General features: G+C 34.3%; 1 protein-coding gene across 4 annotated transcripts in view; it reads left to right on the plus strand.

Annotated features, from left to right (window-relative positions):
* Positions 1-27,694, plus strand: part of LOC110399868 (sodium channel protein type 2 subunit alpha-like) — a 61,109-nt gene that overhangs the window by 19,667 nt on the left and 13,748 nt on the right. Inside the window, exons 2-18 of one of the 4 annotated variants that reach the window (XM_021399255.1) lie at positions 1,384-1,499; positions 2,138-2,461; positions 3,317-3,435; positions 3,702-3,791; positions 4,602-4,730; positions 5,368-5,459; positions 6,314-6,550; positions 7,725-7,788; positions 9,106-9,247; positions 10,009-10,215; positions 10,740-11,021; positions 11,648-12,028; positions 13,561-13,693; positions 14,712-14,950; positions 17,691-17,864; positions 18,411-18,767; positions 20,626-21,078. In XM_021399255.1, coding sequence (XP_021254930.1) covers positions 2,189-2,461; positions 3,317-3,435; positions 3,702-3,791; positions 4,602-4,730; positions 5,368-5,459; positions 6,314-6,550; positions 7,725-7,788; positions 9,106-9,247; positions 10,009-10,215; positions 10,740-11,021; positions 11,648-12,028; positions 13,561-13,693; positions 14,712-14,950; positions 17,691-17,864; positions 18,411-18,767; positions 20,626-21,078 — 3,372 coding nt within the window. In that variant the 5' untranslated portion in view covers positions 1,384-1,499; positions 2,138-2,188. Of the gene's footprint in view, positions 1-1,383; positions 1,500-2,137; positions 2,462-3,316; positions 3,436-3,696; positions 3,792-4,601; positions 4,731-5,176; positions 5,269-5,367; positions 5,460-6,313; positions 6,551-7,724; positions 7,789-9,105; positions 9,248-10,008; positions 10,216-10,739; positions 11,022-11,647; positions 12,029-13,560; positions 13,694-14,711; positions 14,951-17,690; positions 17,865-18,410; positions 18,768-20,625; positions 21,079-27,694 lie in introns of all 4 variants that reach the window. The other 3 variants (XM_021399254.1, XM_021399252.1, XM_021399256.1) reach the window with 3 other exon arrangements.

Genomic DNA, 27,694 nt, shown 5'->3' on the forward strand with positions numbered 1-27,694 from the left:
CATACTGACATAAAAAAGGACTGATTCCTGTAACAGTTTGTCAGAAAATTTCTTATCTCCTTATTTGTCTGTGCAAAGACACTTTTTTTTTTTTTTGGTGACAGTAGAGTGTTGGATAAGGATGGAGAAGCTGTCATAGCTCCTCTGAAAAAGCAGGGATCTGGGTATGTGCATACCCGTGACTGGCAAGTTTTCCAGAAAAGATGGCTGGCATAACGTTAGGTTGTAGTGGCTGTGAGAATTTACTTCGTGCTGGAAAACCAATTAAAAACTAGAATTTCTCCTCAACTGTGTTGCGGGTGACTTAAAAGTTGGTGTATGACATTTTTGGTGGAGAAGCCTAGAGCAAATGGAGCATTTATCCTAGACCAGCTTCAGTATTTGCCTCACAGCACCTTGACTGATATCTGGAATGTTCTGCCTTGGGCCTCTGCGGCATGGCCTGCTGCTGTGAGGAGAGGCCGGCCTGCCCTGTGTGAGGACAGTCGGTTCCAGCCACCCCATAGCAGGGCACAGCTGGGCTTCTGCTTGTTCTGTCTTGTGAATCTGTTGTCTGGAAAAATTTTGAACTGCAAAACAGTTCCTTGCTGGTTTTGGTGTCTTTCAGAATCCTTACAACTCTTGATGATAGCTTTTGTTGTGTTAATTCTGAATACAGTGGAAGCAGTTCTAGTTTGTGGACTGGCAGAATGTTTTCCTCATCTTCAGCCCCTGGTGGCACCTCTGGGAAAACACATTCAAGAAGTGGCCAAACGCTGCATGGCAGTGTAAGGAATGAGGAAGAACACACAGGATACAGCCCTGCAAGCTTTACTTGCAACCTATGGGACAACACTTTGGTGGAGCAGATATTTCCCCTCAATCCATGAAGTATCGTGCTGGAGCAGAGGTGCATGCAGCAGCAGGTGGATGTTCCCCTTAGGAACTACAGCTGGAGAGCCCACTGTTATGAGCTTACCCAACCTGTTATTTCCCCATCTATTTTTCTCTTTTTCTCCATCTCATCAAAAGGGAGCAGCTGGCTGACCACCTGGTAGCCAGAGAACGTCAACCCACTGCAATTTCTTGATATTGTTCAAGTGTTGACAAGGACTACAGCAGTGATGAATTTCACCAAGTGGGACTTCATTCCATTTTGTTTCTGTTTAGAAAATTAGTACATGCTGAAGTAATTGCACCCATGGGTATTAACTGTGCTCACTGTAAAAAGTAGGAAGCTAGAAAAAAATATTCTAAATGTAGTGTTTGTTGTAATTTAATAAGTGTATTATTTTAGGGTTTTTTGAAAATCTATCTAGCCTAAGAGAGAGCACTGTGACCTTTTATAGTCTGCTTTTTTTTCTTTTTTTTATTTGTCTAAATCTAAAACACTTCATCCCTTAGTACTTCCTTAATTAAGGAACGTAGCACTGCTGAAGTTAACATTGAGAATCAAGAAGATGCAAGTCAGGAAACCCATGGAGGGAAGAACTAAACCTTAGAACAATCACTTTCTGCTTGTGCGTATGGCTTTAAATATAGTGTACATTTATTTATACCTGTCTAATAAAGTAGCATAAACAGCAGTTTAGCAAGCATGATGTAAGCCACCAGATAGAGTACTGTTTCCGTAAGAAATTCAGAGTATAGAGAGGATATGCTTTTTTTGTTTGGTTGGTTCCTCTTTCGTAATATAAATTGCAAGTGTTTTGGAGGTACTAGCCAAGCTTTTATATAAATCTGTACGTTGTAACTCATAACCATTCTCTTCACTGCTGCATGTTAAAGAACATGTTTCTTAGCTTTTCATAATGAGGTGTGACTTAGCTTTCATGTTGAGGCTAGGAAAAGTGAGAATATTTTTTTCCTTTTTTTTAATGATATTTGTATTAACCTGAGATGACAAATAAATTGCATGCAAATGCGGTGATTTCTTCTCCTTTCATGCTTTTCTTTACATCCTAAACTGTATCTATTTGCTATATTGTTCCTTTATAAAAGCTAAGGTAACTAATTTTCTATTATCTTTGTACGGTGGTTTAGGAATAGAAAAGAGGCAGGTGAAAATTATGCCTAAAAACTTATATTTGGTGATTTTTGTTGCTGCTTCACTTTTTTATTTTCTTTTTTTGTTTATTTTTCCCTCACATTTTCCTAGGACCTTCTTGCACAAGAGCCTAAAAGTATTTAAAGTTTACAGAATGAAAAGATGGCACAGGCAATGCTGGTACCACCAGGATCTGACTGCTTCTTCTATTTCACCAAAGAGTCTCTTGCAGCTATTGAAAAACGTATTGCTGATGAGAAGTCTAATCGTGATAAAGATGAGCATAAAGATGATGGTGGTCATGAAGAAATTCACCCAAAGCCAAATAATGACTTGGAGGCAGGAAAGACGCTGCCATTTATTTATGGTGATATTCCTCCAGAAATGGTATCTGAGCCCCTGGAGGACTTGGATCCATATTATGTCAATAAAAAAGTAAGCATTTATTAAGATTCTAATTAGAATACACCAATTTAACTATAAAATAGTAAATGCTGTAGTTTGGAGGTAGGTGGAAGTCCTAGTGAAAGTGTTGTTTGTAGGTTGGTTGGTTATTTTTTGGAAAGAACTTCACTTTTATTGTCTGATTTTTCCTTATGATGATGTTTTGGGCTAGTGGATTATAAACACAATTAGATGAATTTTAATCTCTGAAATCTGATGCAATGCTGAAGAATTGGGAAACTGCTTCTCTGTCTGGCTATTCTGTTCCTGGCGATTCAAAGAAGCATAAACAATACTGAGGCATAGCTGAAGAGACTTACTTATGTTTTTGTAAAAAGCAACTCAGTTAAAGCAATACTTTTTCTAGTACAGAAAACAGGAAGTTTCGGTGTTAAACCTGCTTATTTCCAGATATTTGCCTTTTGGGAGAGTAATAATAAAATATAGGTCGACTTAAGTTTCCATTAAACAGCTGTTTGATTGATTGTGTTCTCTAGTCCAAAAGTGTTTGAGTTAATGATATTAGAAATAACTGTGCAGACAAAATAGGCAGTAAAGCCTTTCGAAGCCCAGGATACATAATCTCAGAAGCAGTATTAAAGGTGCTGAAGTGATTAAACAGTTGCCGGTAAGTGTCCAAAAGTGGTTAATTATGTGCTATGTTTTGCACTGCCAGGTTGATCTGAAGTGCAAGTAATATAGCTGGATTCATTGTTAATGTTTTAAAGGGACAATTTTTTCATTATGTATTTCACTTATTTACATTTGCTGTAAAATGTTGAAATGCAGAATTTTGTGTCCTCAATTTCCTGTTGTTCTCTCCCTTCCCTCTCTTTCTTTTTAAAGACATTTATAGTATTGAATAAAGGGAAGACAATCTTCAGGTTCAGTGCCACATCTGCCTTGTACCTTTTATCTCCTTTCAATATTATTAGAAGAGTAGCTATTAAGATTTTAGTTCATTCATATCCTTTTCAACTTTTCATAATTCTTATTTTTTTTAGTATTTAAATATGTTCCTGCCTTTAATTCTTCATCTCAGAATGAATCAGAGCTAGCTCATAGAAATAGTGACATAGCAATCGTTAATATGGAACATCTTTGCATTACATATAACATTGTTAGTAATTTGTGTCATGTATGTTGTCAGTGTTCTGTAGCCTGGTCAATTCCTTATGTTTTGTGTGATGTGAATTAAACATTATGTGCATGTTCCTTAACTACAGTCAACGCTGTTCAGCATGCTCATTATGCTCACGATTTTGACAAACTGTGTATTCATGACATGGAGTAAACTTCCAGAATGGACAAAGAATGTAGAGTAAGTTAAATAATCTAATTATTTTAAAGCGGTGTTAAAATGAAGAGATAAATTAGGAACTAAGCCATATGGTTTTACACAATATTATATATGAAATCGGTTCTTGCCTGTAGTTTGATCCTAGCTGCAATCTAAACCACCGCAGACCTGTAAGGTATGGGGAGAGAAGTTGTGATATTGTTAGCTTTTTCCCTGAAAACTTTGATTTAATACCTTTGTTCAAAATGCTTATACTTAAATGTTTTAATGCACTCTCCCTTGTCAGCTTTTTCATACGCATTTTCATTAAAAGAAAAAGAAAAAAAAAAAAGAAAAGAAAAAACCCATCATATTTAAACTGACATTACTTCTTTCCAATAAGATGCTTTATATAATACCAATGAAGCACCTTCATGTTTTAAAAAAAACTGAAAATGTGAACTCAAACTCTACTGGTGATTATTGTTTGACCGTCTAAAGTCTAACTGATCAGTAACTGTAGAAAACACTAAGTTTCACTTAACCAAGTGATTTATTTCTGGAAATACCATATTGAAGTTTTCATCTGAGCAAAGACGTTTTCTTCATATTTGTGATGATGATGATGATTTTTTTTTTGTTCAAGTCTGAAAATCTTACATGCTGGATACTGCAAAAATCTGTATCCCATAATCATGCGGAACAGTGGTAGGAAAACAGCCACATTTTATGGAAAATCATAGTTTCCATTAAAGTTCATTTAATAATCACTGGTTCAGAGTGATTTTTTTTTTGTCCCTGATGTTGTATCAATGAATTACAATCTTTATCTTTTATTTGATTTTCTCATAGGTACACTTTCACTGGAATTTATACTTTTGAATTTCTGGTAAAAATCCTTGCGAGAGGCTTCTGTATAGATGATTTTACTTGCCTTCGTGACCCTTGGAACTGGCTTGATTTTGTTGTCATTTCCTTTGCGTAAGTCTGTTTCTTTACTTATTTGCAATTTAAATACCAGTTACAATTCTTTTTGAAACTCTGATAGCTAATTTGAGTTATGCTAGCTCCTTTATAACTGAACTATAGTCGAAATGTGTTTCAACTTTACCCATTTTAGTATTTTACTGTGATCTAGCACATAGCAGAATCAGTGTACTATCTCACAGTACAAAAGAGGATACCACTGAACTATCTTTTTTAAACTCTAAACAGTAAAAATGGGGTAGTCAGTTTCATTTCGATTTGCATTAAATGTAAATACTTAAGGTCATGTTTCCTAGGGAAAACTCCATTGAAACAGGAAAATATGACTGTAAGTCTTTCATTTAAAGTTGTCCCTTCCTAAAAAGTAATCTGGATTACAGGTCCAGGTAAGTAGTATACACTCTACCTTAATTCTGAATAACTGTAATTTAATCCTACAGGTATATAACAGAATTTGTAAACCTAGGCAATGTTTCAGCTCTTCGAACTTTCAGAGTATTGAGAGCTTTGAAAACTATTTCTGTAATCCCAGGTAAGATGTAACTGTGTAAAGTATTAGGCTGTCTATATTACCCTTGTTTAATCCTGTGTGTGCTGTCATTGTGTTTGTATGTGGAATCCCTCACTACAGATATGTGACAGAGTTTGTGGACCTGGGCAATGTCTCAGCACTGAGAACATTCAGAGTTCTCCGAGCTTTGAAAACAATATCAGTCATTCCAGGTGAGAGCTACGTTAAACACTGAGGCTGATTACAGTTCCATAGATGAGAAATTCATGTTTTTAAAATAATTAGGCTCTAGACTTAAACTAAACTAAACTGATTTCCTTTTTCTAATTCTTTAAAATGCTCAGCCTCAGAGTTTAACACATTCTTGCATGAGAAATTGAACTATATAGCCTCTGTTTATTTCCATTTCGTGATGTCAAATTTTCTCTCACACATTACGGATCAAAATTAATTGTCTTCTCATTCTGCTTTTACTAATGCGAATGCTATCTTCTGTCATAGCTATTTGGGATTGAAAATTTCAATGTATTGAAAAATATAAAAGCTGAATCCCTGATGAAGGAATAAGATAATAGATTAGCATGTGAATTGCATGGTGTAGTTATCATCTTACAATGCCTATCTTCTCCATACCATCTCCAGCTGAATAGAAACCATTCAAATTTCTGCTACAGTGCAACTGTGTTTTGTTTTTGTTTGCTGCTGTAGAACAAATATATTGTGAATTGGAAGTGGACAATGGCAAATGCTTGGAGCAAGAGGCATCAAGATAAAACTGGAATGATTTTCTTAATGTATAGTTAACATGTATAAGGAGCATGAGTAAAAACTACTTGTTTTTTTGATGAGCAGGTGTTTTGGAATACATACCATTCATTCCCATTCATAGTTTCTGATTGGTTTATCAGGAATTATGAGACTTATAGGTAGCTTTTTCCTTTGAAAAAAAATAAAACTATTTCTTTGCAGCTGTGCATGGTTTCAATAGTGTGTTGGAGTAATCCACGTTGCATTTTACCTAATCTAAATATTTAATATTATAATAAAAATCTACCTCTGTTTGCAGGCTTGAAGACTATTGTGGGAGCCTTAATTCAGTCTGTGAAGAAGCTCTCAGACGTAATGATTTTGACTGTTTTTTGCCTGAGTGTGTTTGCACTAATTGGGCTGCAGCTGTTCATGGGCAACTTGAAGAATAAATGTTTGTTATGGCCATCAAGAAATTCAACCTCTTTTGAAAAATACTTAGCCCCATACTTTAATGATACAGTGTTTGACTGGGCAGCGTACATTAAGAATGAAAGTAAGAATTATTGTTGTAATATGCTGAAGTATTTGTGTATAAATACACACACCCAAACACAATAGATTACCATGTTGTGCTAAAAGTAAAAATTGATGAAACAGAATGACAGAGTATGTGTTTTATGTATTCATAGTGACGTGATTGTTTATTCAGTTGATTGCACTATGAAACATCTATAGGGTTAGGTTGGAATTGCAGAATCATACAGGTTAGAAGAGACCTATGAAGTTAAGCTGCTGCTCATCTCCAAGCTCCTGTTAGAGCAGGCTGCTCAGTGCTGTTTTCAGTCAAGTTTTGATTATCTCCAAGGACAGAGATACCACAACCCCTCTGGGGAGCCTGTCGTTTGATCACTGTAATCAGTTGTGTGTTCTGTTTTTTGTTTAATATCAACTCAAAATGTCCTATGTTCAGACTTGTGCTAGTTGGATGTTATTCTTTCACAGTGCATTCATTGGTCTTCTGTGTGATATTTCTAACATAAAGATCTCCCCATTCTCTTAGTCTCTCCTTATATTCTTTGTAAGGATCTCTTTAGATTATAACTGAGAAAGAAGAATGCTAGGCAAATATGTGAGTTTTCCTAGTTAAGATAGACTTTATTATAGGGTAGAAGTAAGAATGCCTTTGCTATCTGTGATACAAAAGAACTTCCTTGGCAAACAGATTTTGGAAGTTGGTTATGTTGAGAAAGGTATTCATCTGTAGGACTTATTGTAACTAAGGAGACTAACAAGAACATATTCATCCACAGAATTTTCAACTCAGGTAAGAATTTTTCCGTGTGGAAATTTTAAACTTGTTTGCAGATCACTCCTAGGGTACAATGGTGTACCAAACATAGGTACACAAAATTAGAAGAGGATGTGGAAAAACAAAATGGATATGGGAAATAGTGACACTAGAAAACCTTCTATAAAAACAGTGTATAAATATAGTAACCATATAACTTAATTCATGAAAAAAAATTACATTCCTGATGGTAATTATGTGGAAGCCATTTTGATGCTTTCACTGCAGTTGGTTCTGTGAGGTTTTTTGTTTTGTTTTGTGATGTTTTTTGGGTTGGCCTAAAAAATCAAGAATGCATCTTCTCACCCTTATATTACTGTATTTCAGCCTAGTAGTTCCTTAGCTCAATTATAGTAATTTAGCATTACTTTTCCTTTAGGTCATTTTTATCGTCTAGAAGGACAAAAGGATTATCTACTTTGTGGCAATAGCTCAGATGCAGGGTAAGATATGCTAAAAACGACGTACCACCCTTTAATGTAAGCAATAGTATACACAATACCACTATAAACTTTAAAGGCTAATTTAATGACCTCATTCCTTAATCAAAGATTTATGGTTGTGGTTCATAGTAACTAAGCACATGAAAGAGTAAAAATATTAAATGAGAAAATACTTTGCTATTGCTTTTTTTTAACTCTAATGTAATTAGAAAAATATTATTTCAGCAGGTGGATATTGCATTATCAATGACTTTAGAACATATTTCTATACCAATGACTTCACGTCATTTTACATCCTTAAAATAGGCACTCGGACTTAAGACAAAGTTTTGGGAGGACCTCTTCAGTATTTTTGTCTGTGGACTTCATATATGGCACTGTCTTGGTCTCTCTTTGTGACAATTATTTGTAACAATTTAATATTTCTAGGTTGTCATGATATAGCGGTCTGTTGTTTTTTGATAATTATGTCTTTAAAACAGATATACTTAATCTTTCTTTGTAGATACTTTATGTATAAGTCATTAGATAATTTTGTTTTATGTGTGTGTAAATATGTATAGTATATATACACACATGTATGTATGTACGTATATTATATTTACACAGTTATATATATGTGTGTAGATACGGAAAAATATCTTTATAGTCTCTTTCCCTGGAGATTTAGGTGGCAAGAACCTCTTCTACCCTTCAGGAATAGAATCGTAATAGAGACAGTGTGCCTACAGTAGACAAAAGTTTGGAATCACCTAATATCAAAACAGATACACACGGGTTCAGAAGTTTAAAGTATCACTGTGGCAGTTACTTCCTGTTCTGGGATTGGTAGAATTTATTACTTTGACTTGGCAAATTCTTCACAAAATTGAAGAAACCAAGAAAACTGTTATACCAACCCTGCAGGCATACAAAATTTAACACAAAATGTCTATACTGACATTCTTTTTCTTGCATGGAATTGTTCATTCTCTGGAATCTGTGTGTTAAGCAGATATCTCCATTGAAGACCTGCTTGCAGAGATAATACCAAACTGTAGGAATAAGTTTTATTTTGTGTATGAAAGTGAAAGAAATTTGAAGAGTTTTCATTTATTTGTTTGCTGCTTGCTGGCTTTAAAATAAAAAAAAATAACACTGTTTATTTCTTCAATAGGTTTTAAATTGTAAGCAACAGAATGCAGAAGCCCCCTTCACAGATTAGATCTAATCAATCTTTATTAGAAACTCAATGTACAATAATTTCAAAACAATTTTAATGTTATATGTTCTTCTATAAGCATTATTGGTTGTTTTTTTTTCCTTTTCTTTTCCTAGTAAATGTCCAGAAGAGTTTATTTGTGTGAAAGCCGGTAGAAACCCCAACTATGGATATACTAGCTTTGACACGTTCAGTTGGGCTTTCTTGTCCCTGTTTCGACTTATGACACAGGACTACTGGGAAAATCTTTATCAGCTGGTGAGTAAATAGTAAAAATTGTTTAGTGTACAACTGTCCCCAAAACAAACATGAAAAGGACCTTTGTTATGCCACATGTGTATATACCACAACTATTGACAGCAATTGAAAATGTGCAGTGTTTAGGAAACAAGTTCAGTTGCTGAATTAAGCAGTTATGGCACTTAGTACAAAATCTCACATGAGTCTGAGTACACAAGGATTTTGTTCATTGCTTTCATTTTTTACAGTGTATATTCTCTGACAGCAAAATGCGAATGAATCTTAATTTGTGCACTTTAAATCCTGTTTTTGGTTACCGAAAGCACATCTTTGTGTAAGCTAATTTTCTTACTACAGTTTTCCATTACATAGCTTGTAAAAATTTGTTAATTGTAGTAAGCATTATCTTTAAAATTATTTATTCATTTGTGCCATCTTCAACTCTTTTTTTTATTCCAAGGGGAAGGCATGCTAATATGTTATAAGTATGTTAAGCATCCAACCTGTGATGTGTGATTTATGTTAATTATACTGATCACACTTCCTTCTCAAGATTATTAGGCTTTAAAGAAAATTTGCCGCAAAGCAAAATGATCCTTAATCTTTTTCATATACATTAAAGCTTCTTTTATTTTCATTACTTTGTAATTCAGACAATTTTGTATAATCTTACAGACAGAAGAGCACTGAATTTTACAGTTTTGCACTTCTCAAACTCAGTTGGTGTTTCTGAATAGTGGAATTGATGCTTTTGAATTGCTTTTCTTCTTTTCTTCTAGACATTACGAGCTGTTGGCAAAGCATACATGATATTTTTTGTTCTGGTCATTTTCCTGGGTTCCTTCTATTTGATTAATTTGATTTTGGCTGTCGTTGCCATGGCCTATGAAGAACAAAATCAAGCAACTATGGTTGAAGCAGAACAGAGAGAGGCAGACTTGCAGCAGATGCTTGAACAGCTGAAGAAACAGCAAGAAGAAGCTCAGGTATTTTTTAAAAGAATTTGAGCTTTATCATATCTCTTTGCATGCGTTTCATTCAAAACAAAACCCACAATTAGATAACACATCTAAATGTAATTAAAAGTTGTAGAGAAAACGATCTGAAGTACTTGTGAGATTTATATATCTCACAAGACAAATATCTCAAGAATGTCTCTTCTAATTATTGTTTTAAATTTTGATGTCTAAAGTTTTAAAGAATTTCTGAACTGAGAATAAGAAGTATCCACAGATCGAAGTTGCTTATCTGGGGCTAATATCTACTAATCTTTCATGCTAAATTTCTCAAATTATCAGCTTTAAAGTAGTTCCAGTAGTTGTGAAATACTTGTCCAGCCTTTGTTAGAGGTTGAAATATTTTGTCCATATATTTGACTGACTTACACTGCCTGTATTATCAAAGAGTGGAAGCAGCAGCCCCAAAGTCTTTTCCCTGAAAGCATCTTAGGAAAGCTGTTATTTACAGTAATAGTTAAAGTTAGCTTACATTAAAGTATTCACTTTGACAGGCAATAGCAGAAGCTGCAGCGGAGATGACAGAGTTTGGTGGTGAAAGCGGACCTTCAGATAGTTCTTCAGAAGCATCCAAGCTTAGCTCAAAAAGTGCCAAAGAAAGGAGAAATAGAAGGAAGAAAAGAAGGCAGAGGGAGCTTTCTGGGGAAGAGGATAACATGAAGGATACAAAGCTTTCAAAATCTGAATCGGATGGCAGTATCAGAAGGAAAGGGTTCAGATTTTCTTTTGATGGCAACAAACTTGCTTATGGGACCCGGCTCACATCACCCCACCAGGTGCTGTGAATAGTTCAGTTTTATTGTTTGGATTTGTGAGATAACAGTAATATCCAACAAACTTCACTGTAACCTTGCAAAGTAATACAACTTCAGTATAAAGAATTTGCGTTATTTTAAATAGTAACTGCATCTAACAAATGTTTTGATGTCATTTTATTGTTTGGAATCTGGTGGTTCTCAGCAGGTTGGACAGCAGTATAACATCTTCATAGTTCATTTGAAATGGAAATTCATTTTTAATTAACAAAAGGAAAGTTTAAGTGTAATATGTCAATGGAGAAGATACGAAATACTTCATATCTTTTAACATGATGCATGATCTACCTGGATCATTAGAATTCCTAAAATCTTTCTTTCCTCTCTAATACAAAAATAGAAATTACTGTGGCCTCATGCATATTCACCTTTGTTCTCCAGGAATTGTTTTAAGTGTACTGTAAGTTTACCTATTCAGATAATTCTCATCTCTCATGCATGCGTCCAAACACTACCAGTGGCACTGTATTAAGAATAAAGCTGGAAAATTCCTAGTGAATATAAATTAATATTATTTTTTAATGAATAGATATGCATACCATATATTTGAAGTCCTCAGCCAGTGACTTTGTTTGTTTCCTTTACAGTCTTTACTGAGCATTCGTGGCTCCCTGTTTTCTCCCAGACATAGTAGCAGAACAAGTCTTTTCAGTTTTAGAGATCATGGGAAAGAGATAGGATCTGAAAATGACTTTGCTGATGATGAACACAGCACATTTGAGGATAACGGAAGCAGAAGAGGTTCTCTTTTTGTACCACTGAGACACAGTGAACGACGTGGTAGTAACATTAGTCAGGCCAGCAGACCATCAAGAAGGCTGACTCTGTTTCCAGTGAATGGGAAGATGCATAGCACTGTGGATTGCAATGGAGTAGTTTCTTTAGTGGATAGACCTCCATGTCTCTTGTCGCCTCCAGGGCAGGTTCTGCCAGAGGTGATAGTAGACAAAGCAACAACTGATGACAATGTAAGGAAATTTTTTGTTACTCCACATTTCATGGTATTTCCTCGTTGCACCAAAGAATGCTGTGTTGAAATGGAATGCTTTGGGGGTGATTGGGAGATTCTGAATGCTTTTGTACATCTTACTGTAATGAAAATGATTTGTAAAGTGATTCACTCAAAAATGAGAGGCTGTAGCATGAAAATACAAAATGGTATGTTTTTATATACATGCATAGCAAGCAATCTCATTGCTTGGATCTCAGTACCGAATAAAAGTAATGTTACGTTGCTGAATCTGTTTCAGAACCCAGAATTATGGTAGTCAGCTTTCTAAACTCTGCATATTCTTCATATGTTATTTAGAATTGATATTTTTTTCTGTGTGGTTTTGGCCACCATTTAAATGTATTTCCTAATTCTCAGCCAGTAATCTGCTAGCTTTTACTTTTTTTTCCCCCACCATATATTGTGGAAATGTACCATAGCCTTTTGGATTACGTTGTCAGCTCTGAAATATTTTTTCCTCAGTCTCAGAGATTATCTCTGTTTCTCACTGCCTAGGATCAGGATATAATTGAAAAAATATTACATGGAAATTCATCACTTTCTCCCTCTGGCTAGTCTTCTGTTTTTCCTCAGACTGCTTTTATGAATGGAGCAGAGGGTTCAGTCCTGAAAACAAAGAAGTTTTACCTGGGTCCCAGTATCGGAATGTACATCAGCCAGATTACTTAAAATACAGCCTTCTTGCACTCTCTTATACTTTTGTTTTCATACATTTATTTAATGTATGAAAAGGTCCATGCATGCTCACACATCCATAACTTTCTTTTGATTGAGATGTATTAAATTATAGAATTCAGATTTGTAATTTCAATTTTATATAATAAAATTTATATCCATTTGGGGAGGTCAGATAGGTCAGACTTCCGTGATTTCTTATGATGAAATTCATAAAATAAATCCGAGATTATAGATGTTAAATGTATAGATATCTTTACTGTTTAAGAATGAGTTTAGAGATCGAGGCTGATCTGTAGAAGTTACTTTAGAGCATAATTGTTATTGCAGAAACTTCTTTACATAAACCACTTCTTGTAAGTATCTTGTGTTTGAAGTGGTTTGGAGTTGAAGTATTGATAAAGAAAGCATAAAACTGGTAACTCTGACTTTTCTCTGGTTCCTGTGCTGTAACAGGTTTGATTTGTGTCTTTGGCCATGATCTCCAAAATTTACTTGTGTCTCATATGAGATTAATGGTAATTAATTATAATACAGTAGTGATTTGGTAATTAAATACCAAAACTGTTTTTTACTACTTTATAAGGTACTTAACGGTAATCAGAAGTGTAATATGAAAATACTCATTTAAAAAGCAAAAGCTAGGTTTATGTTGTAGTGGAAAAAATTCTAATGTAATAGCACGAACAGGAAGCTGTGTATATTATGAATTCATTGAAACTGAAGAGTCTTTCTGATACCTGTTCTATCACCATTTCTAAAGATGAATTTAATTTATCCCCCTCCTCTATTTTGTTTTTGTTTGTTTCATAGAGTAATACTACAGAAATGGAAATAAAAAAGAGACATTCAAGTTCATATCAAATACCAGTGGATTTGCTGGAGGATCCCAATCTAAGACAAAGAGCCATGAGTATAGCTGGCATTATCACAAATACAATGGAAGGTGTGTTATAACTACACATAAATGAATTTTCTTGACATAGTCGTAGGTATGCATGTATTTTATCACTTGCAAATACAGGAGACAAAAAATAAATTGCCCTTGGAAATACATAAACTGAATGACAGGAGGATAGGGCATGTACGTAGTTAAAGAAGTGAGGTAATCTGATAACCAGGCTAAGCTAAAACCCTAATAAAACAGATAAAGTGTATGTGTTCTATATTAGTTCTCATGAGAAGAAACTTCTTTAATTTGAGGGTGACAGACAACTGGAACAGGCTGAAAAGAGAATTGGTGGTCTCTGGAATCACAGAATCATAGAGTGGCTTGGGTTGGAAAGAACCTCAAGGATCATTAAGCTCCAACCCCAGCTTGATTCTTGGATATACTCAAAACCCACCTGGACACTTTTGTGTGCAGCCTACTCTAAGGAACTTGCTTTATGGGGGAGGTTGGACAAGATGATCTCCAGAAATCCCTTCCAACCCTTACAATTCAGTGATTCTGTGATTAATATTTAGCAATACAGTTGCTGGAAGAAGTTTTCTACTAACTGTAAGATGATATTAAATTAAAGATTAGGCCTTAGTTAAAAGAAAGAGAATTGTTTGTGGGATTATTTAGAACAGTGACATTATTACTAATGATATTCTTGAAAAAGCTTGATTAGTTTTCAGAAACTGAAATTAATATTATTTTCCTTGCAAATAATTAAATTGACATTTGAGACAATTGTGAAGTTGAAGTTTTACTGAGGAAAGTATCTCTAAATATAATGATAAATTTTGAAACTAAGGTTGTTACAAGGAGACAGCTTTTTCTATTTTTAGCTAAAAATTCTTACATGTTTTTCTTCTAATTTTATAATATCTTTTCAGTCCACAACTATATATAAGTTCTAAGAAGATTTCTCCAAACACTGTTAATGATTCCAGGAATAAATACATGAAAAAGCAATTGAAACAAAAAACAGTTTATCCACAACTCTTTGATTCTGCTTTCTTTTTTTCTTTTTCAGAACTTGAAGAATCCAGACAAAAATGTCCACCCTGCTGGTATAAGCTTGCCCGCACATACTTGATTTGGAATTGTTGTGAGCTTTGGTTAAAAGTGAAGAATATAGTTTCATTTATTGTAATGGACCCACTTGTTGATCTGGCTATCACTGTTTGCATAATTTTAAACACACTGTTTATGGCCATGGAGCATTATCCAATGACTGACAGTTTTAGCAATACACTTAAAGTAGGAAATCAGGTAAGTCCATCAAACTCTATTATTTGATGCATTCTGAACATAAAATCAAATCAAAATTCTATTTAAAGAAGAAAGTATTATTATTTTTATTAACCTCTTACAAAAAAAAATGTTAAAGGTTTAATTGTACAAAATGTAGTCTAAAAATAATACTTGAGGTAATTATATTAAAGAGTGTAGCTTCCATACTGACATTCTTGCAAATATTTTTCAATGACCAGATTTTGGATGATAGAAAGAAAAAAAAAAAAAAAAGAAATCTGAAGAAATTCTTGCGTTGCAAGAAAAATATGTGTCAAATTAGATCCTTTCTACTGTAAGCATCATTAATAAGAGAGCTGCTCCAAAAATAATGCCTTCACTCTTTATTATGTTGGCCTGCAACATCAGTAGCAGATGTTGGTGAAATGGAAGTAAAGGTTGAACTTTTCCACCAGTATCTCATTACATTTTGTTGCGTGTGACACATGGCAGCAAAGGGGCCGTCTGACATGGGAGTATGAAACAAAGGTGTATAACTGAATTCCTCCATGTGGAAAAAATTGCAGCTGTTGCCACTTACCACTGTTTGCTGACTGTTTGTGGAGACCAGCCAGTGGGTGTGAGCACAGCGAGACAGTGGATGGTGCATTTCAACGGTGATGACAGCAATGTGAAAGATAACTCATGTTCTGGATGGCTATGCACAGCTTTTGCAGCTGAAGAGTATCTTGAGCAGTTTATCTGCACAAATCTACAGATTATCACCAGGGAGCTGTGTACAGAGCTGAATATTGGCTTCAAAACGTTGGAAATGTGGTGGCAGCATTGGAGTATTGTGAGGTTTGTGCCAAGTGGACAAAATATTCACGTGGAAACAAAAAGTATACCATGTGCAAGTTTGTCAAGACCTATTAAACCAATACAAGGCTGAAGGTGACAGTTTCCTGGCTTGCATTGTTAACTGACAAGACGTGGTGTCACCACTACAAGCCATGCAAAACGGCAGTCCACGGAGTGGCTGTATATGTATATTCCCCATTGAATAAAAAGTTCAAGATGCACTTTGCCCTCAGCATGTAAGGTGATCTCCTACTGTCTTTTGAGATAGGAATGGGATAATCCTTCTGGGTTTCCTGGAAACCAGAGAAACTATTAACTCTGTCTGCCACATCACAATGCTGACCAAGCTGAATGTTCGAACTTCCAGAGAAGACAGCCTTTCTCTTGCAACACAATAATGGCAGACCCCATATCAGTTTGAAGACAGTGGAGCACATTGCCAATCTTGTCTGAGCTATCCTACCACACACACCATATATTCCAGATTCGGTGCCTTCTGACTTCCATCGTTTCGAGCTGAAGAATGATGGACTGCATGGGCAACGTTTTCCTAGCAACAACACCATCATAGCAGCTGTGAAGGATTGGGTCTGCTGCTGCTGCTGATTTTTACTAGTGTGGCATGCAGGCTCTTGTTCATTGCTGGTGAAAATTCATAGCTAATGATGGTGACTGTGTGGGAAAATAGTGTGTTGTAGCTGAGAATTTGGCCTATCAAATAGTGTTATTGCACTCTTTGTATCTGTTGTAGTTTTCATGGAAATAAATAAGAGGCATTACTTTTGGAGCAGCCTATGTAACACCAGAAGTGTTGGATGTTACTTCACATTACTATTTTGCGCTGTTATTTTTTGTATTATCTTTGTATATCTGTTAAAAATGTTGCCTTGACTGGTCCATAACAATTGGAAGACCAAGAACTTGTGATTTATATTGAGTGTATGTAGATACAGATGGTTTTGTTCCCCACAAAATGGGTCTGTAGGTGGCTTTGGTTGTTTGCTTATTTTTCTAATGGAAACACAAAAGGTCTTCTGCTGTACTTCTCATGCTCATTTTAAGTGTTAATTCTTGTTATTATGGTGTAGCAAAACAATAACTCTAGTACATTCTAGTTGGGAACATAATCAGCTTTATTTACAGTGTTGTTGAAATATCAGCACTTACTTGAATAGTATCCAGGTATTTTTAGCCAACACACGTGTTGTTCAGTTGTACTTGTGTAGTGTCAGCAGTTGATTTCTTGCTTTTTTGAACTCTTTAAAAGACTATTGAATCTTCTTGATTTTTTAAAAATATAGTTTATCTTCCTAGTAAAGCATAATTGATGTGGTTCTATAGATGCAAGTGGGCATACATTTACAGTAAATACAATGGATTTCCTTTCTTTTCAGAAGCATTGTTTACTTCCTCTCTACCCTGTCAGAAGCAGAAAGAAGTTTTACTTCAAACATGAGCCTTGACAGAATTGGCCTTTTTTTGCAGCTAGCAAGAAGAGGCATGCAAATTGTCACTGTGAATTCTGATGAACTGATTTAATAGCATATCACTCTCCACTTTATGATCAGTTCATATTTCTTCTACACATTAGCTAAAGCAGCTTCCATTGTGGCAAATGAATCTATTTTGCTGGGAAATACTCCTTTATTTAGATGTAGGGCAGATGTGGGGAGCAAACGGGAGGCACATTAGGTGTAGTTTATTCTTCACAAGATACTAAATGTGTCTCAGGTTTGACTAAAAGTTAGTAGAATTGCACTGCAAATCATTTTGATTTTTGACACTTATCTTCTGTGTGATAGTTTTCCTTACTGACATTCTGGTATAAGAGAGTTGTCATTTATTAAGTTGTTCTTTCTCTTCTGGTTCAGCTAATTTGTACTCATTTATAAATTAGTAATAAACATTCTTCTTTTAGGTTTTTACTGGAATTTTTGCAGCAGAAATGGTTCTCAAGATAATTGCCATGGATCCTTTTTATTATTTCCAAGTTGGCTGGAATATTTTCGATAGTTTTATAGTTACCCTTAGTTTGGTGGAGCTTTTTCTGTCAAATGTGGATGGATTATCTGTTCTACGATCATTCAGATTGGTAAATAAATTAATGATAAAATTATATCTGCTAATTCATTATGTATAGTGTTGCAAATTTTAATTGTACTCATGTAAAAAGACTTGTATATGCTAATATATTACTAAAGTTACATTAATACTATTCTTTTTTTCTGAAGCGTTACAGGATATCTCGGCAAACAGGTTTTACAAAATTATTTACCACTGAATAGTGTATGTCATTTTATGGTTCAGAAGCAGCAGTGTTTATCAAGGAAAAGAGATGTAATATTACTATAATTGTATTAACACGGATGGACAACGGTACAGTGAGCATACAATTTAGTGTATACTGAGAGAAGATGTAAATAAATAAACATTTGTAGTCTTGTTTGATGCCATATCTGACAGTTACCAAAAGACTGTAATTTTTCTTTTAATATGTAGGATTTATAAATTTCATAAATTACTTAATTTTAAAGGATCTATTTTACCCCCTTGAGAAAAATGAATGCTTTATTACAATATATGTCTATAGCATTTTTGTAACTACTACAAATAATGTCTCTGTATTTTCATTTTTCAGCTTCGAGTTTTCAAATTGGCAAAATCTTGGCCAACTCTAAATATGCTGATTAAGATTATTGGCAACTCAGTGGGGGCTTTGGGGAATTTGACCCTGGTGCTGGCCATCATTGTGTTCATTTTCGCTGTTGTTGGGATGCAGCTGTTTGGGAAATACTACAAGGAATGTGTCTGCAAGATCTCTAGCGACTGTGTGCTTCCACGCTGGCACATGCATGACTTTTTCCACTCTTTCTTGATTGTGTTCCGAGTGCTGTGTGGAGAATGGATAGAAACAATGTGGGACTGCATGGAAGTTGCTGGCCAGCCAATGTGCCTTACTGTCTTCATGATGGTCATGGTGATTGGAAACCTAGTGGTACGTAGCCAAAATAAATTGAGAATTCATGCAGAGAAAAAATGATAACAAAACAAGTAATGAAGCAGTTTTGTAGCATCAAATGTGTTATTTAAATATGTTTGTTACGATTTTGAATGCTGTGAATATAGATTCTGCATGTTATATTTCTGATCCTAATTAAAATCCTCAAAATAGAGGATGAACCTCTCAGAGGTAAAATTCAGAGGATATGAGTGAGAAGGAGAAGCATCATGTGTTCAAGTTTTTGTGGACTAATCCTGGTTACTTAGAGTAGCATAGGCACCACAAATATTCTCTTGGGATGGGAGTTTGCTATTTACAGAAGCAGGCTTAGCAAGGCCTTTTCTTCCTAATCGGTGGAAACATCACTTGAAATTACACAGTCAGTTGTTTTCTTTTTCTTTCTTTTTTTTTTCCTGCTCTTTTCTGTCCAAAAGACTGTTTTAAAATTCTTAGGTTCTGAAGTTTCAGCCATTTTGAACCCTGCTTACTTCTGACTTTTTACACAGCTGGGGAAAGGAAATTTGAGTAGGACAGCAGTAGTACTGCTTTAAAAACAGATTCAAATACTTCACATTTTCTTTCACCCCTATTAATTTTTTGCTTCACAATTCTTAATACTTTTTACAAACATTTTTAAATCAGTCTATATTGTACCTTCTTTCTCTCTGAAAGAGGAAAGCATCAGACCAGTTTGTACATTGCCATATATAAATTTGTCTTTTAAAATATGATTTATTAACTCACTAGTGTTTGAGGCCTTAATCATTCAGCCTTTTGCTCTGCTTTTCTCACTGCCCACTGAGTCTTCCTATGAAATTCTACATCTTTTCTTTAGGCAACTGTCAGCAACAAAAGGGGTTTCAAATTAGCCATCCTGGTGTCATTCTTTAGCAGTAAAATTTCTAATAAGAATAAGCTAAATAACTTCAAACCAGTCATGCTACTCATGGTGCAGCCACTTGCTCCAGGATTTTCTGCAAATCTATTGTCTTATAATGAAGAGAATGGGGAAATGAGTTGACAAGCGACATATCCTCCTCCAATAGTTTTCTGTACTTGAAGAGATAACTCTGTGGAATGAGGTATCCATCTCTGTAAGTTTTTCACAGCATTCACTGTATTTTGATTTTATACCATAGCTCTAGCAGAATTTCTTATGTGAATTGACAATCTCTACTGTGTCTTCAGGGATCTGTTACACAGTTGTCTTCCTGTATTCCCAACAACATAGTTTTACTCTGTTGTCTTCAGCGCTGCCTAGAAGATCTTGGTCTGAAGACCTTAAGAGCTGCTACTCTACAAGTTAATTGGATACTGCTTTATCCAGTACATTTTGAGTCTTGGTGAACTCTGGACTTACATAACTGAAATTTATTCCGTCTTACTGTGGGAAGGTGATGAGAGATGCATAAGATTTGGGGGAGGGGTAGCTTCATTTGTTTTAAGTCACATATAGCAAAATAGTTGTGTGGGTTTGTACCAGCCTTTAAGAAAACTATTTCTGCATAGATCAACTATGCCTTGCTGCAGAGTGCTTCCCTGTGCAAGAGAAGTAAACATTTTGGATCAGTTCAGTCAGTGTCAAATACATTCGTTTCTGACCTTGATACTCCTTCACAAATATGAACAGAAGGGGAACTTACAAATTTTTGTAGCTTGTGTTACTATATGACTATTGTCAAAAAGAAACTGCATTGTATATAGGGCAGGTGTTGTGCTTACACTGTATTTACATTTTGTTACAGAATCATGCATCGGAGAAGAACATGAAATCTAAGTTGTTTATAGTAGGTGATAGAAGAAACATGAATTAAAAATTAAGAAAACCCAGCTGTATTGTCTTTATTTTCAGGTATTGAACCTTTTTCTGGCCTTGCTGCTGAGTTCATTTAGTTCAGACAGCCTTTCTCCTACAGAGGATGATAATGAACTGAATAATTTACAGATAGCTGTTGCAAGAATTCAGAAGGGAATAGATTATGTGAAGGAGAAAGTAGGTGAATATATCCAAAAATCTTGCTGGAAGAAACAAGTGCCTGCAAATGAAAGAACAGCAACAGATCAGTTGAATGATGAAAGACACCATTGCATTTCCAACTGTACCGTTGCTGAAATAAAGATAGATACAACTTACCACAAAAATGAGAATGGAACAGCCGGTGTTGTAGGAAACAGTGACTATCCATTGTTCATAAACAACCCAAGCCTTACTGTTATGGTACCGATAGCTGTTGGAGAATCTGACTTTGAACATCTAAATACAGAAGAGTTTAGTGGTGACTCAGATTTGGAGGAAAGCAAGGAGGTAAGATTTAAATGACTTCCATTTTATGTGAATGAGTTGTTGTGATCTTTTGTCATAAAACACTTGTGTTTTCTTATAGTAGTACTTCCTGGTTGCAAATAGAAAATGATTACAATTTCACATTGCTGGACTGGACTGAGAATGAATTGTGAATTGAGAAACATGGAGCTAAAGGCAAAATTACATAAAGACGTATGAAACCACTTATTAAAGAGTTATGAAAAGCAATCTTTTTCCAAATTTTTCAGGTGGATAGACAAACTAATATGTACAGAATAAACAGACAAAAGACACTGGTTTAGTATATGAGCATAATGTTTTCATGAAATAAGGATGAAAGTAAACTGCTTTAAAAAAAACAATTAATAGGCATCTTAAAACATCTTAAGAAAGAATATTAATGCTATTTGCGCCTGATTTCTAAAGCCCACTGAATCCACCTTTGTTAGTACAGGATAAGCTAACAAGGTACTAACTCCAATTAATTATAGCAGTAACAGTTTTCCAGTTCTAAGTTTACATTATGGGGAAAAGTCAAGAGAACAATGGTAGTATTACAAGGTGAAAATGACATATTAAAAGGATGAGAAAAAGTATAACTACTAATGAAAATATTTAATTTTTCTTTTTGAGAATTTTGAAGCAGTCACTTCAAAGACATCCGCTTTACCTTAAATGGCAGTGGCTTTAGGAGTGTCACTGCTGATGCAGGCATCCCTACTCCAGCCTAGATTGCTGTGTCTGGACTGTTTTGGTTTTGGTGTTTTGAGTGATTTTTTTTCTTGGTTTGTCTGTTTGTTTTAAGTTGGCAATGAGTTTGCCCTTATTCTTTCCAACTCATTTTAGAAATGAGTTTGTTGCAGCGAAGTCAAATTAAATTTAATTTGAAAGGTGTAATAAAGTGACTCTTAAAGTGTTTCTTTTATTGTAGAATATGATGAGTAACTTTATTGCATTTGTCAGGAAATGAGCTATTGGAATGGAGAATGCCTGATATTCTCCATCAGCTTTTTGGAGATTCTGTTTCTCTATGCATTATGTTGACCTCTCAGCTGAGAAGACCTTAAGTTACCAAGAGACCTCTTAAAAACAAACATATATTCATAACTTGCTTCAAAGTATTAATTTTTCATTGTAGGGAAGCTATAATGTCTGTGGAACAGCTGCTACATCTTTTACTTACTGTTAATCAAAATGAAGAATACTGGCCTTTGTATGTTTGTATATATCCTGTTTTTCTGGAAGGAATGTCTGATGAATTCGGGAATTCTTATCCTGCTCTGATAACTGTTAAATCTACATCTTACCTGAAAATTATTCAGAAGTTGAAGACACCTGTTTTTTAACTGTTCCACATTTAAGAACAAAGTCTACTGCAATCCATAATGCACCTTAAACCCTTAAACTATTGATGATATTGTTTACCTAGAAGTTTTCATGTTTGACCCAGCAGATCTGAATTCTGTTTTGTTTTCTTTTATCACGTAGCTTCTTTCTGAAAGTGTATCCTAGATACACATTTAGGATGTAGTAAAGATTAGGAATAACTTTTCTTTACATTTCATGCTCAAGTTGAAACTATGAGCCTCAGATATTCTGCTAATTTTATCTTTTTCAGTATGTCCTTGGATATTCTTAAAGCTCTAAGCAACAGTAATAAATGTTATGTTTTGAAAATGTGTAACATGTCTGAAAGCACATACTTAAATGAGTATCAATCCATACTTCTACTATGTCCAGAACTCAAACAACCTAAAGGGTACCATGTTTTAACTTCATTGCGTACCATTCTTCTCACAGGAGTAAAATCAAGCTGGATCAGTCAAGAATGCCGCTCTGGTGCTTTTTACCAGACAGAGCAACGTGTCAGCACGTTTACACAGGTTACCTAAAAGAATCATACGTATATGATCACTTTTGAGATTGACTGGCCTGCATGCTACTCAGTTGCAATATATTTTTCCCCATCCATTGCAGTGTAGTGGAAACATGCACAGCCACTGAGTCCCATGACTCGCATCACAGCATGGTTTGGGGGAACCCCAACATGTCCCTCTGTCCTTGTCACATCTTTGGTATTTTCTGTACTACTTCTGTTGCATAAGCTGCATGCTTTGTAGGCTTTAATTATTGTTAATTGAATTATTGTCAAGACTATTCAGGGTCTAAGATGATTAGCAGCCTGTGGCTTTAAGAAAATGGAAAGGTAATCTTCATTTTTTCTATTCATCTGTTGAACCATTTAACTGTCATGTAATTACAAACATTTTGTTATTGTGTTCATTTGCCCAATGCCTGCTGATCTTCTTTGATGTTATAATTATGTGTATGCTAAAATGGTTACAATTTTTACCATAAGTTGTTTCATATTTATTCAAATTGTTTTTTCATCTACACTGCGGTTTTTTCATTTAGGATAAGCTAAAATAATAGGATGAAAGATACACTCCTGGGAACAATCAAAGAAGTTTCTTATTTTTATTATTATTATCTTGCATATGCATACTCATTTTGAATTTAGTTGTAATGATGTAGTTATATTCTGGTCATGAAGTTTATGTGTGCCTAAGATTGAAAGTTCATTGGAACTCATATCGCTGTAGCTCTCCATCATGAATGATTGGTTCTTTGTGAATATAGTTCAGTCGTTCTTGTAAAGACAGATATAAAACATAATTTTGTTCAAAATTTTTGTGTAGGATTTAGGTGTCTAAATAAATGTAGACTATTAAAAAATTTTTTTAAATGAGAAAGATAAGCAAGAAAAATATAAAAATTATGAAAATAAAGGATAAGGCTAAATTTAAGACAGTTGTTTTTAAAAAGACAAGGTAGCAACTGGTACCCTCATAAAAATCTAAGCTCAGGTACTCCAAAACTATGAAACAAACATGAGTTATATCAGTGGCATATTTCCTGTTCCTGATTATCTCTTCTGAGTAAGTGGGAAGTTCCACTTAACATTTAGGAATCATTTTCCGTACAGATTTTTTTTAATGTGATTTTTGTTGTAGTATCCTGCATTATATCTCATGTATTCTTTTGTGCTGTATTATATATTGGAAGTATTTCAGGTCTCACTTCTGTGCCTTGGCCTTGCAAGCTGTTCTGACAGATGGAATGGGAAAATGTCTTCCTTACAATTTTTCTAACCATTTTAGAAAAGGCGCTTAAATGGGAGAGAATAAACTATAGTATGGCATTCTACTAGTGCTAAGTATGGAGCAATGATTCACATTTGATGGATATTGTTTATGTGACCCTGCTCTGGTTTGAAGCTTTTTCCATGAATTTGGACAGATGTAGAACAGCATGTGAAAAAGTAAACCAAGGACTTAAGTTATTTTAACTGAAAATTCTTGAATTTTTGTTTGAAGCTCACATCACTTTACTATTACTTTATGTTGCTGTTACAGTGATTCTTATTCTTTTTTTTTTCTCTTGTCTTTCTTTAAATCAGTGTGCATGTCTTTTTTTATTTTTCCCCAAGTTACATAGATGTGGAAAGGTACATTGTGATTCTAAAGGAAAAAAAAAGCCCACATGGAGAAAACTCTCAGCATAATAATTTTTCAGCCTTACTTTAGAAATGTTTATTTTCACTCTGTTGTAAATATATAAATAAAAAGACCCCCTCAAAAGTGATTTTACTGGCTGTAATTGCACTAAAGTAACGTGCTCGGGGAACAGTCACGCTAAATGGAATAATGAGGTATTTCCTGCTGAAGATAGAACTGATTAAGCAAGGAAATACACAATGTGTGGAATGAAGGTGGTGTAACAGAGGTTTGCTAAGAGTTTCTGTTGCATTTCTACATAGTAATATTTATTGCATACTCTTTTCTAAAGATGTTTCTGAATCATACTCTCCAAAGGGCTGTTACCATCAATTGTCTTTTACTTTTAACTAGTACAGAATTGTGAAGTGTTTGCTCATTCTTTTGTCTTCCTTCTGTTAAGCAACACTAGTTATTTATTTTCTCATTTCTATTAGGCTTTTATTTATTTTTTCATTTATATATTACAGATTTTTCCTTTTACTTCTGTCATTAACAGCTGTGTTAATGGCACATTTGCTCTTTTCTTTGGCATTTGAGAACTGTATTGGATTTTCCCTTACTATTTGAATATTAAAAAGTGAACTATTTATAAGTTGATGCACAGTAGGTTGCACCATGTGAATGATCAGTGAACTATTTGGTCTTATGGAGGTTTTTGTAAATTCATCATCTGTAATTTTCCATGCTTTCATTTATTATATTTAAGAGGATGCTCACTGCAGATTTACCCTTTACTAATTACCTCAAGCAATCGTAAGAGGCTTCAGTGGGATTATTTGATGTTAAATATTCTTGTGTTTGTGCCATTATACCTTCGGTCCCTTAGAATAGATAAATAAATCCTGAGCTCTGTATTTTGGCCTTATACCAGTACAGTAGGCGTTTGTATTTAAAAGTTATTGTACTCAAAATCTGAGTAACTTTTCACTGCTAACACTAATACTTTCATCTTAAAAAGAAAAAAAAAGTATTAATGAGGGAAATATTATATGATGAGCAAAAATGTTTTAGCTTCTGATTTGCAAGCCTAATCACCTAATCAGCTTTTGAATACATAGTTAATCCATTCAATCCAGTGTTCAGTGTATAAGCAGTGAGGCCCTCTTACCTTTGTTTGGTAAGCTCTGAATGGAAGCTAAGTGTTCTCAGAGGTGAAGTATGGACATATCTCTCCTAAAACTCCTCTCCCTGGAGTAGTTCACAAAATCCGTTGGATCTCTGCAAATTTTGTGCATAACAAAGAAACTAACCATGACTAATTTAGTCAAAACAAGAAAGTTTTCTGTACGTATTTCTTTTTTTACAGCCAGATTTTTTTTTTTGTTGGTGGTGGTTGTGTTTGATATGAGTGAAAAATGTGTGCATGCCATATGAAGGAGGCAGCTGGAGTTCACTTAAACCTGTTACTCTTCAAGGCTTCAATAACTTATTTCTTAGAAGAAGGAGGGAGACAGGCCAGCTGTCATTTATATTAGAATAGTACATAGAGCTTCCAGTTTTCCTCTAGTTGAGAATATTTTCGTTTTAAACTAAAAAATTAAAATACTCTGTAATCTGATTATTCTACCATGTAATAAATGAGATACATAATTTCATGTTCTAAACACATTGATTCTTTTCTGTTTCTTTTATTTTTGCAGTTGTTCTTCCATTGCTGTTTGTAATACTTAAAAATCTATATTCTTTCACTTGAATTCATATCATCTGTTCAGATGGTATATTAATTAGCTTACAGTTCAGATGTCCCAGGGCACTTAATGTTTTTTGTAATTTCTACTAGCAATATGACAAAAAACTTCCTTACTCTTAAAAAATATAAATTTATAATTAGTCTTTTGTTTTATAATTCAGTTCATAATTTCAGTTTATTCACCACTGCTGCAGCATTTTGTAAAATATAAGCTATGTCATGGAATGATGAAAGCAGAATATTAACAAAATAATGCATTTATAATGCTGTTCTCAGCTTCAGTAGAATTAGTGACTGGGAAAAGATTTGCTGCGAATATTTGTATTTTAAAATGAATGCTTCTAAATGAAAAGAGATGTTTACATTAAATATGAATATCTTTGAGGTTCTATTTCAGATAATTTCTAAAGCAGCTGCAAAGTAGGATATACTACCAAATTATTTTTAATAAGAGTTAATGCAGTACACTGAAATACTTTTCTTATTAAGTAGTCTGCCTTCTTTCACAAACATGTATGTATGTAAAAAGTAGACTTTTCTTTCATTAAAATAGTTTTGTCCTTCCTCATTCTAAAACTAGTTTAACTTGTCTGCTGTTATATTTTAAATACATATTAATTGTGTAAGTCTAGCAAATTCATGAAAATGATGTTAATTTTACAAAATTGAGGCTATTTTACAAAGTGTGCTTACATCATTCCTTACGACATTTACCTGTGTTTCAGTGAATCCGTGTCTGACATTATGTACTTTTGATAATGATAAAATGTCAGACAGTGCTGTGACAAAAACTACTTAGACTTAGTTTGGTACTCATACCTAGATCAAGTGTACGGGACACCACGTTCTTCATTTAAAACCTCCAGACTGTGGACGTAGTGCAAGGTTCATGAAGATAACATGATTAAAAAATAGAATCAGGCTTCTTCTTTTATTAGCATTTGTTTTAGTACTACTGCAATTATTTAAAAATATATATCCTTTTCTTTCAAGGTGTTAACTGTACAGGTATGTGTACCAGAGTAACAGGTAGTTTCAGAATGCACAATGTAATACATATGTGCATTGACAAAAATTAAAAAAAAAACCTGCATAAATGCATATTAATGCCAGTTGAAATGTATTGATCATACTTTTTCTTATTTGAACTATATGTTATTTTAACTATATGTTAAGGTAGGGCATGCGTAATTCATTTTACAAATGTGTTAGGAAAATGTTCAAATTCATGTTCAAATTTAAAACAGGATTTTGTATTAATCCTGGATTTTACTTTAGTAATTTCCAGTGTAGATAATGATCATTATGTTAAAACAAAAAGAATTTAAATTTATTAATATTTACTAATCAGTGCTAACCAAATTTT

This window comes from Numida meleagris, chromosome 5 (genome assembly GCF_002078875.1).
Source record: "Numida meleagris isolate 19003 breed g44 Domestic line chromosome 5, NumMel1.0, whole genome shotgun sequence".
Lineage (NCBI taxonomy): Eukaryota > Metazoa > Chordata > Aves > Galliformes > Numididae > Numida > Numida meleagris.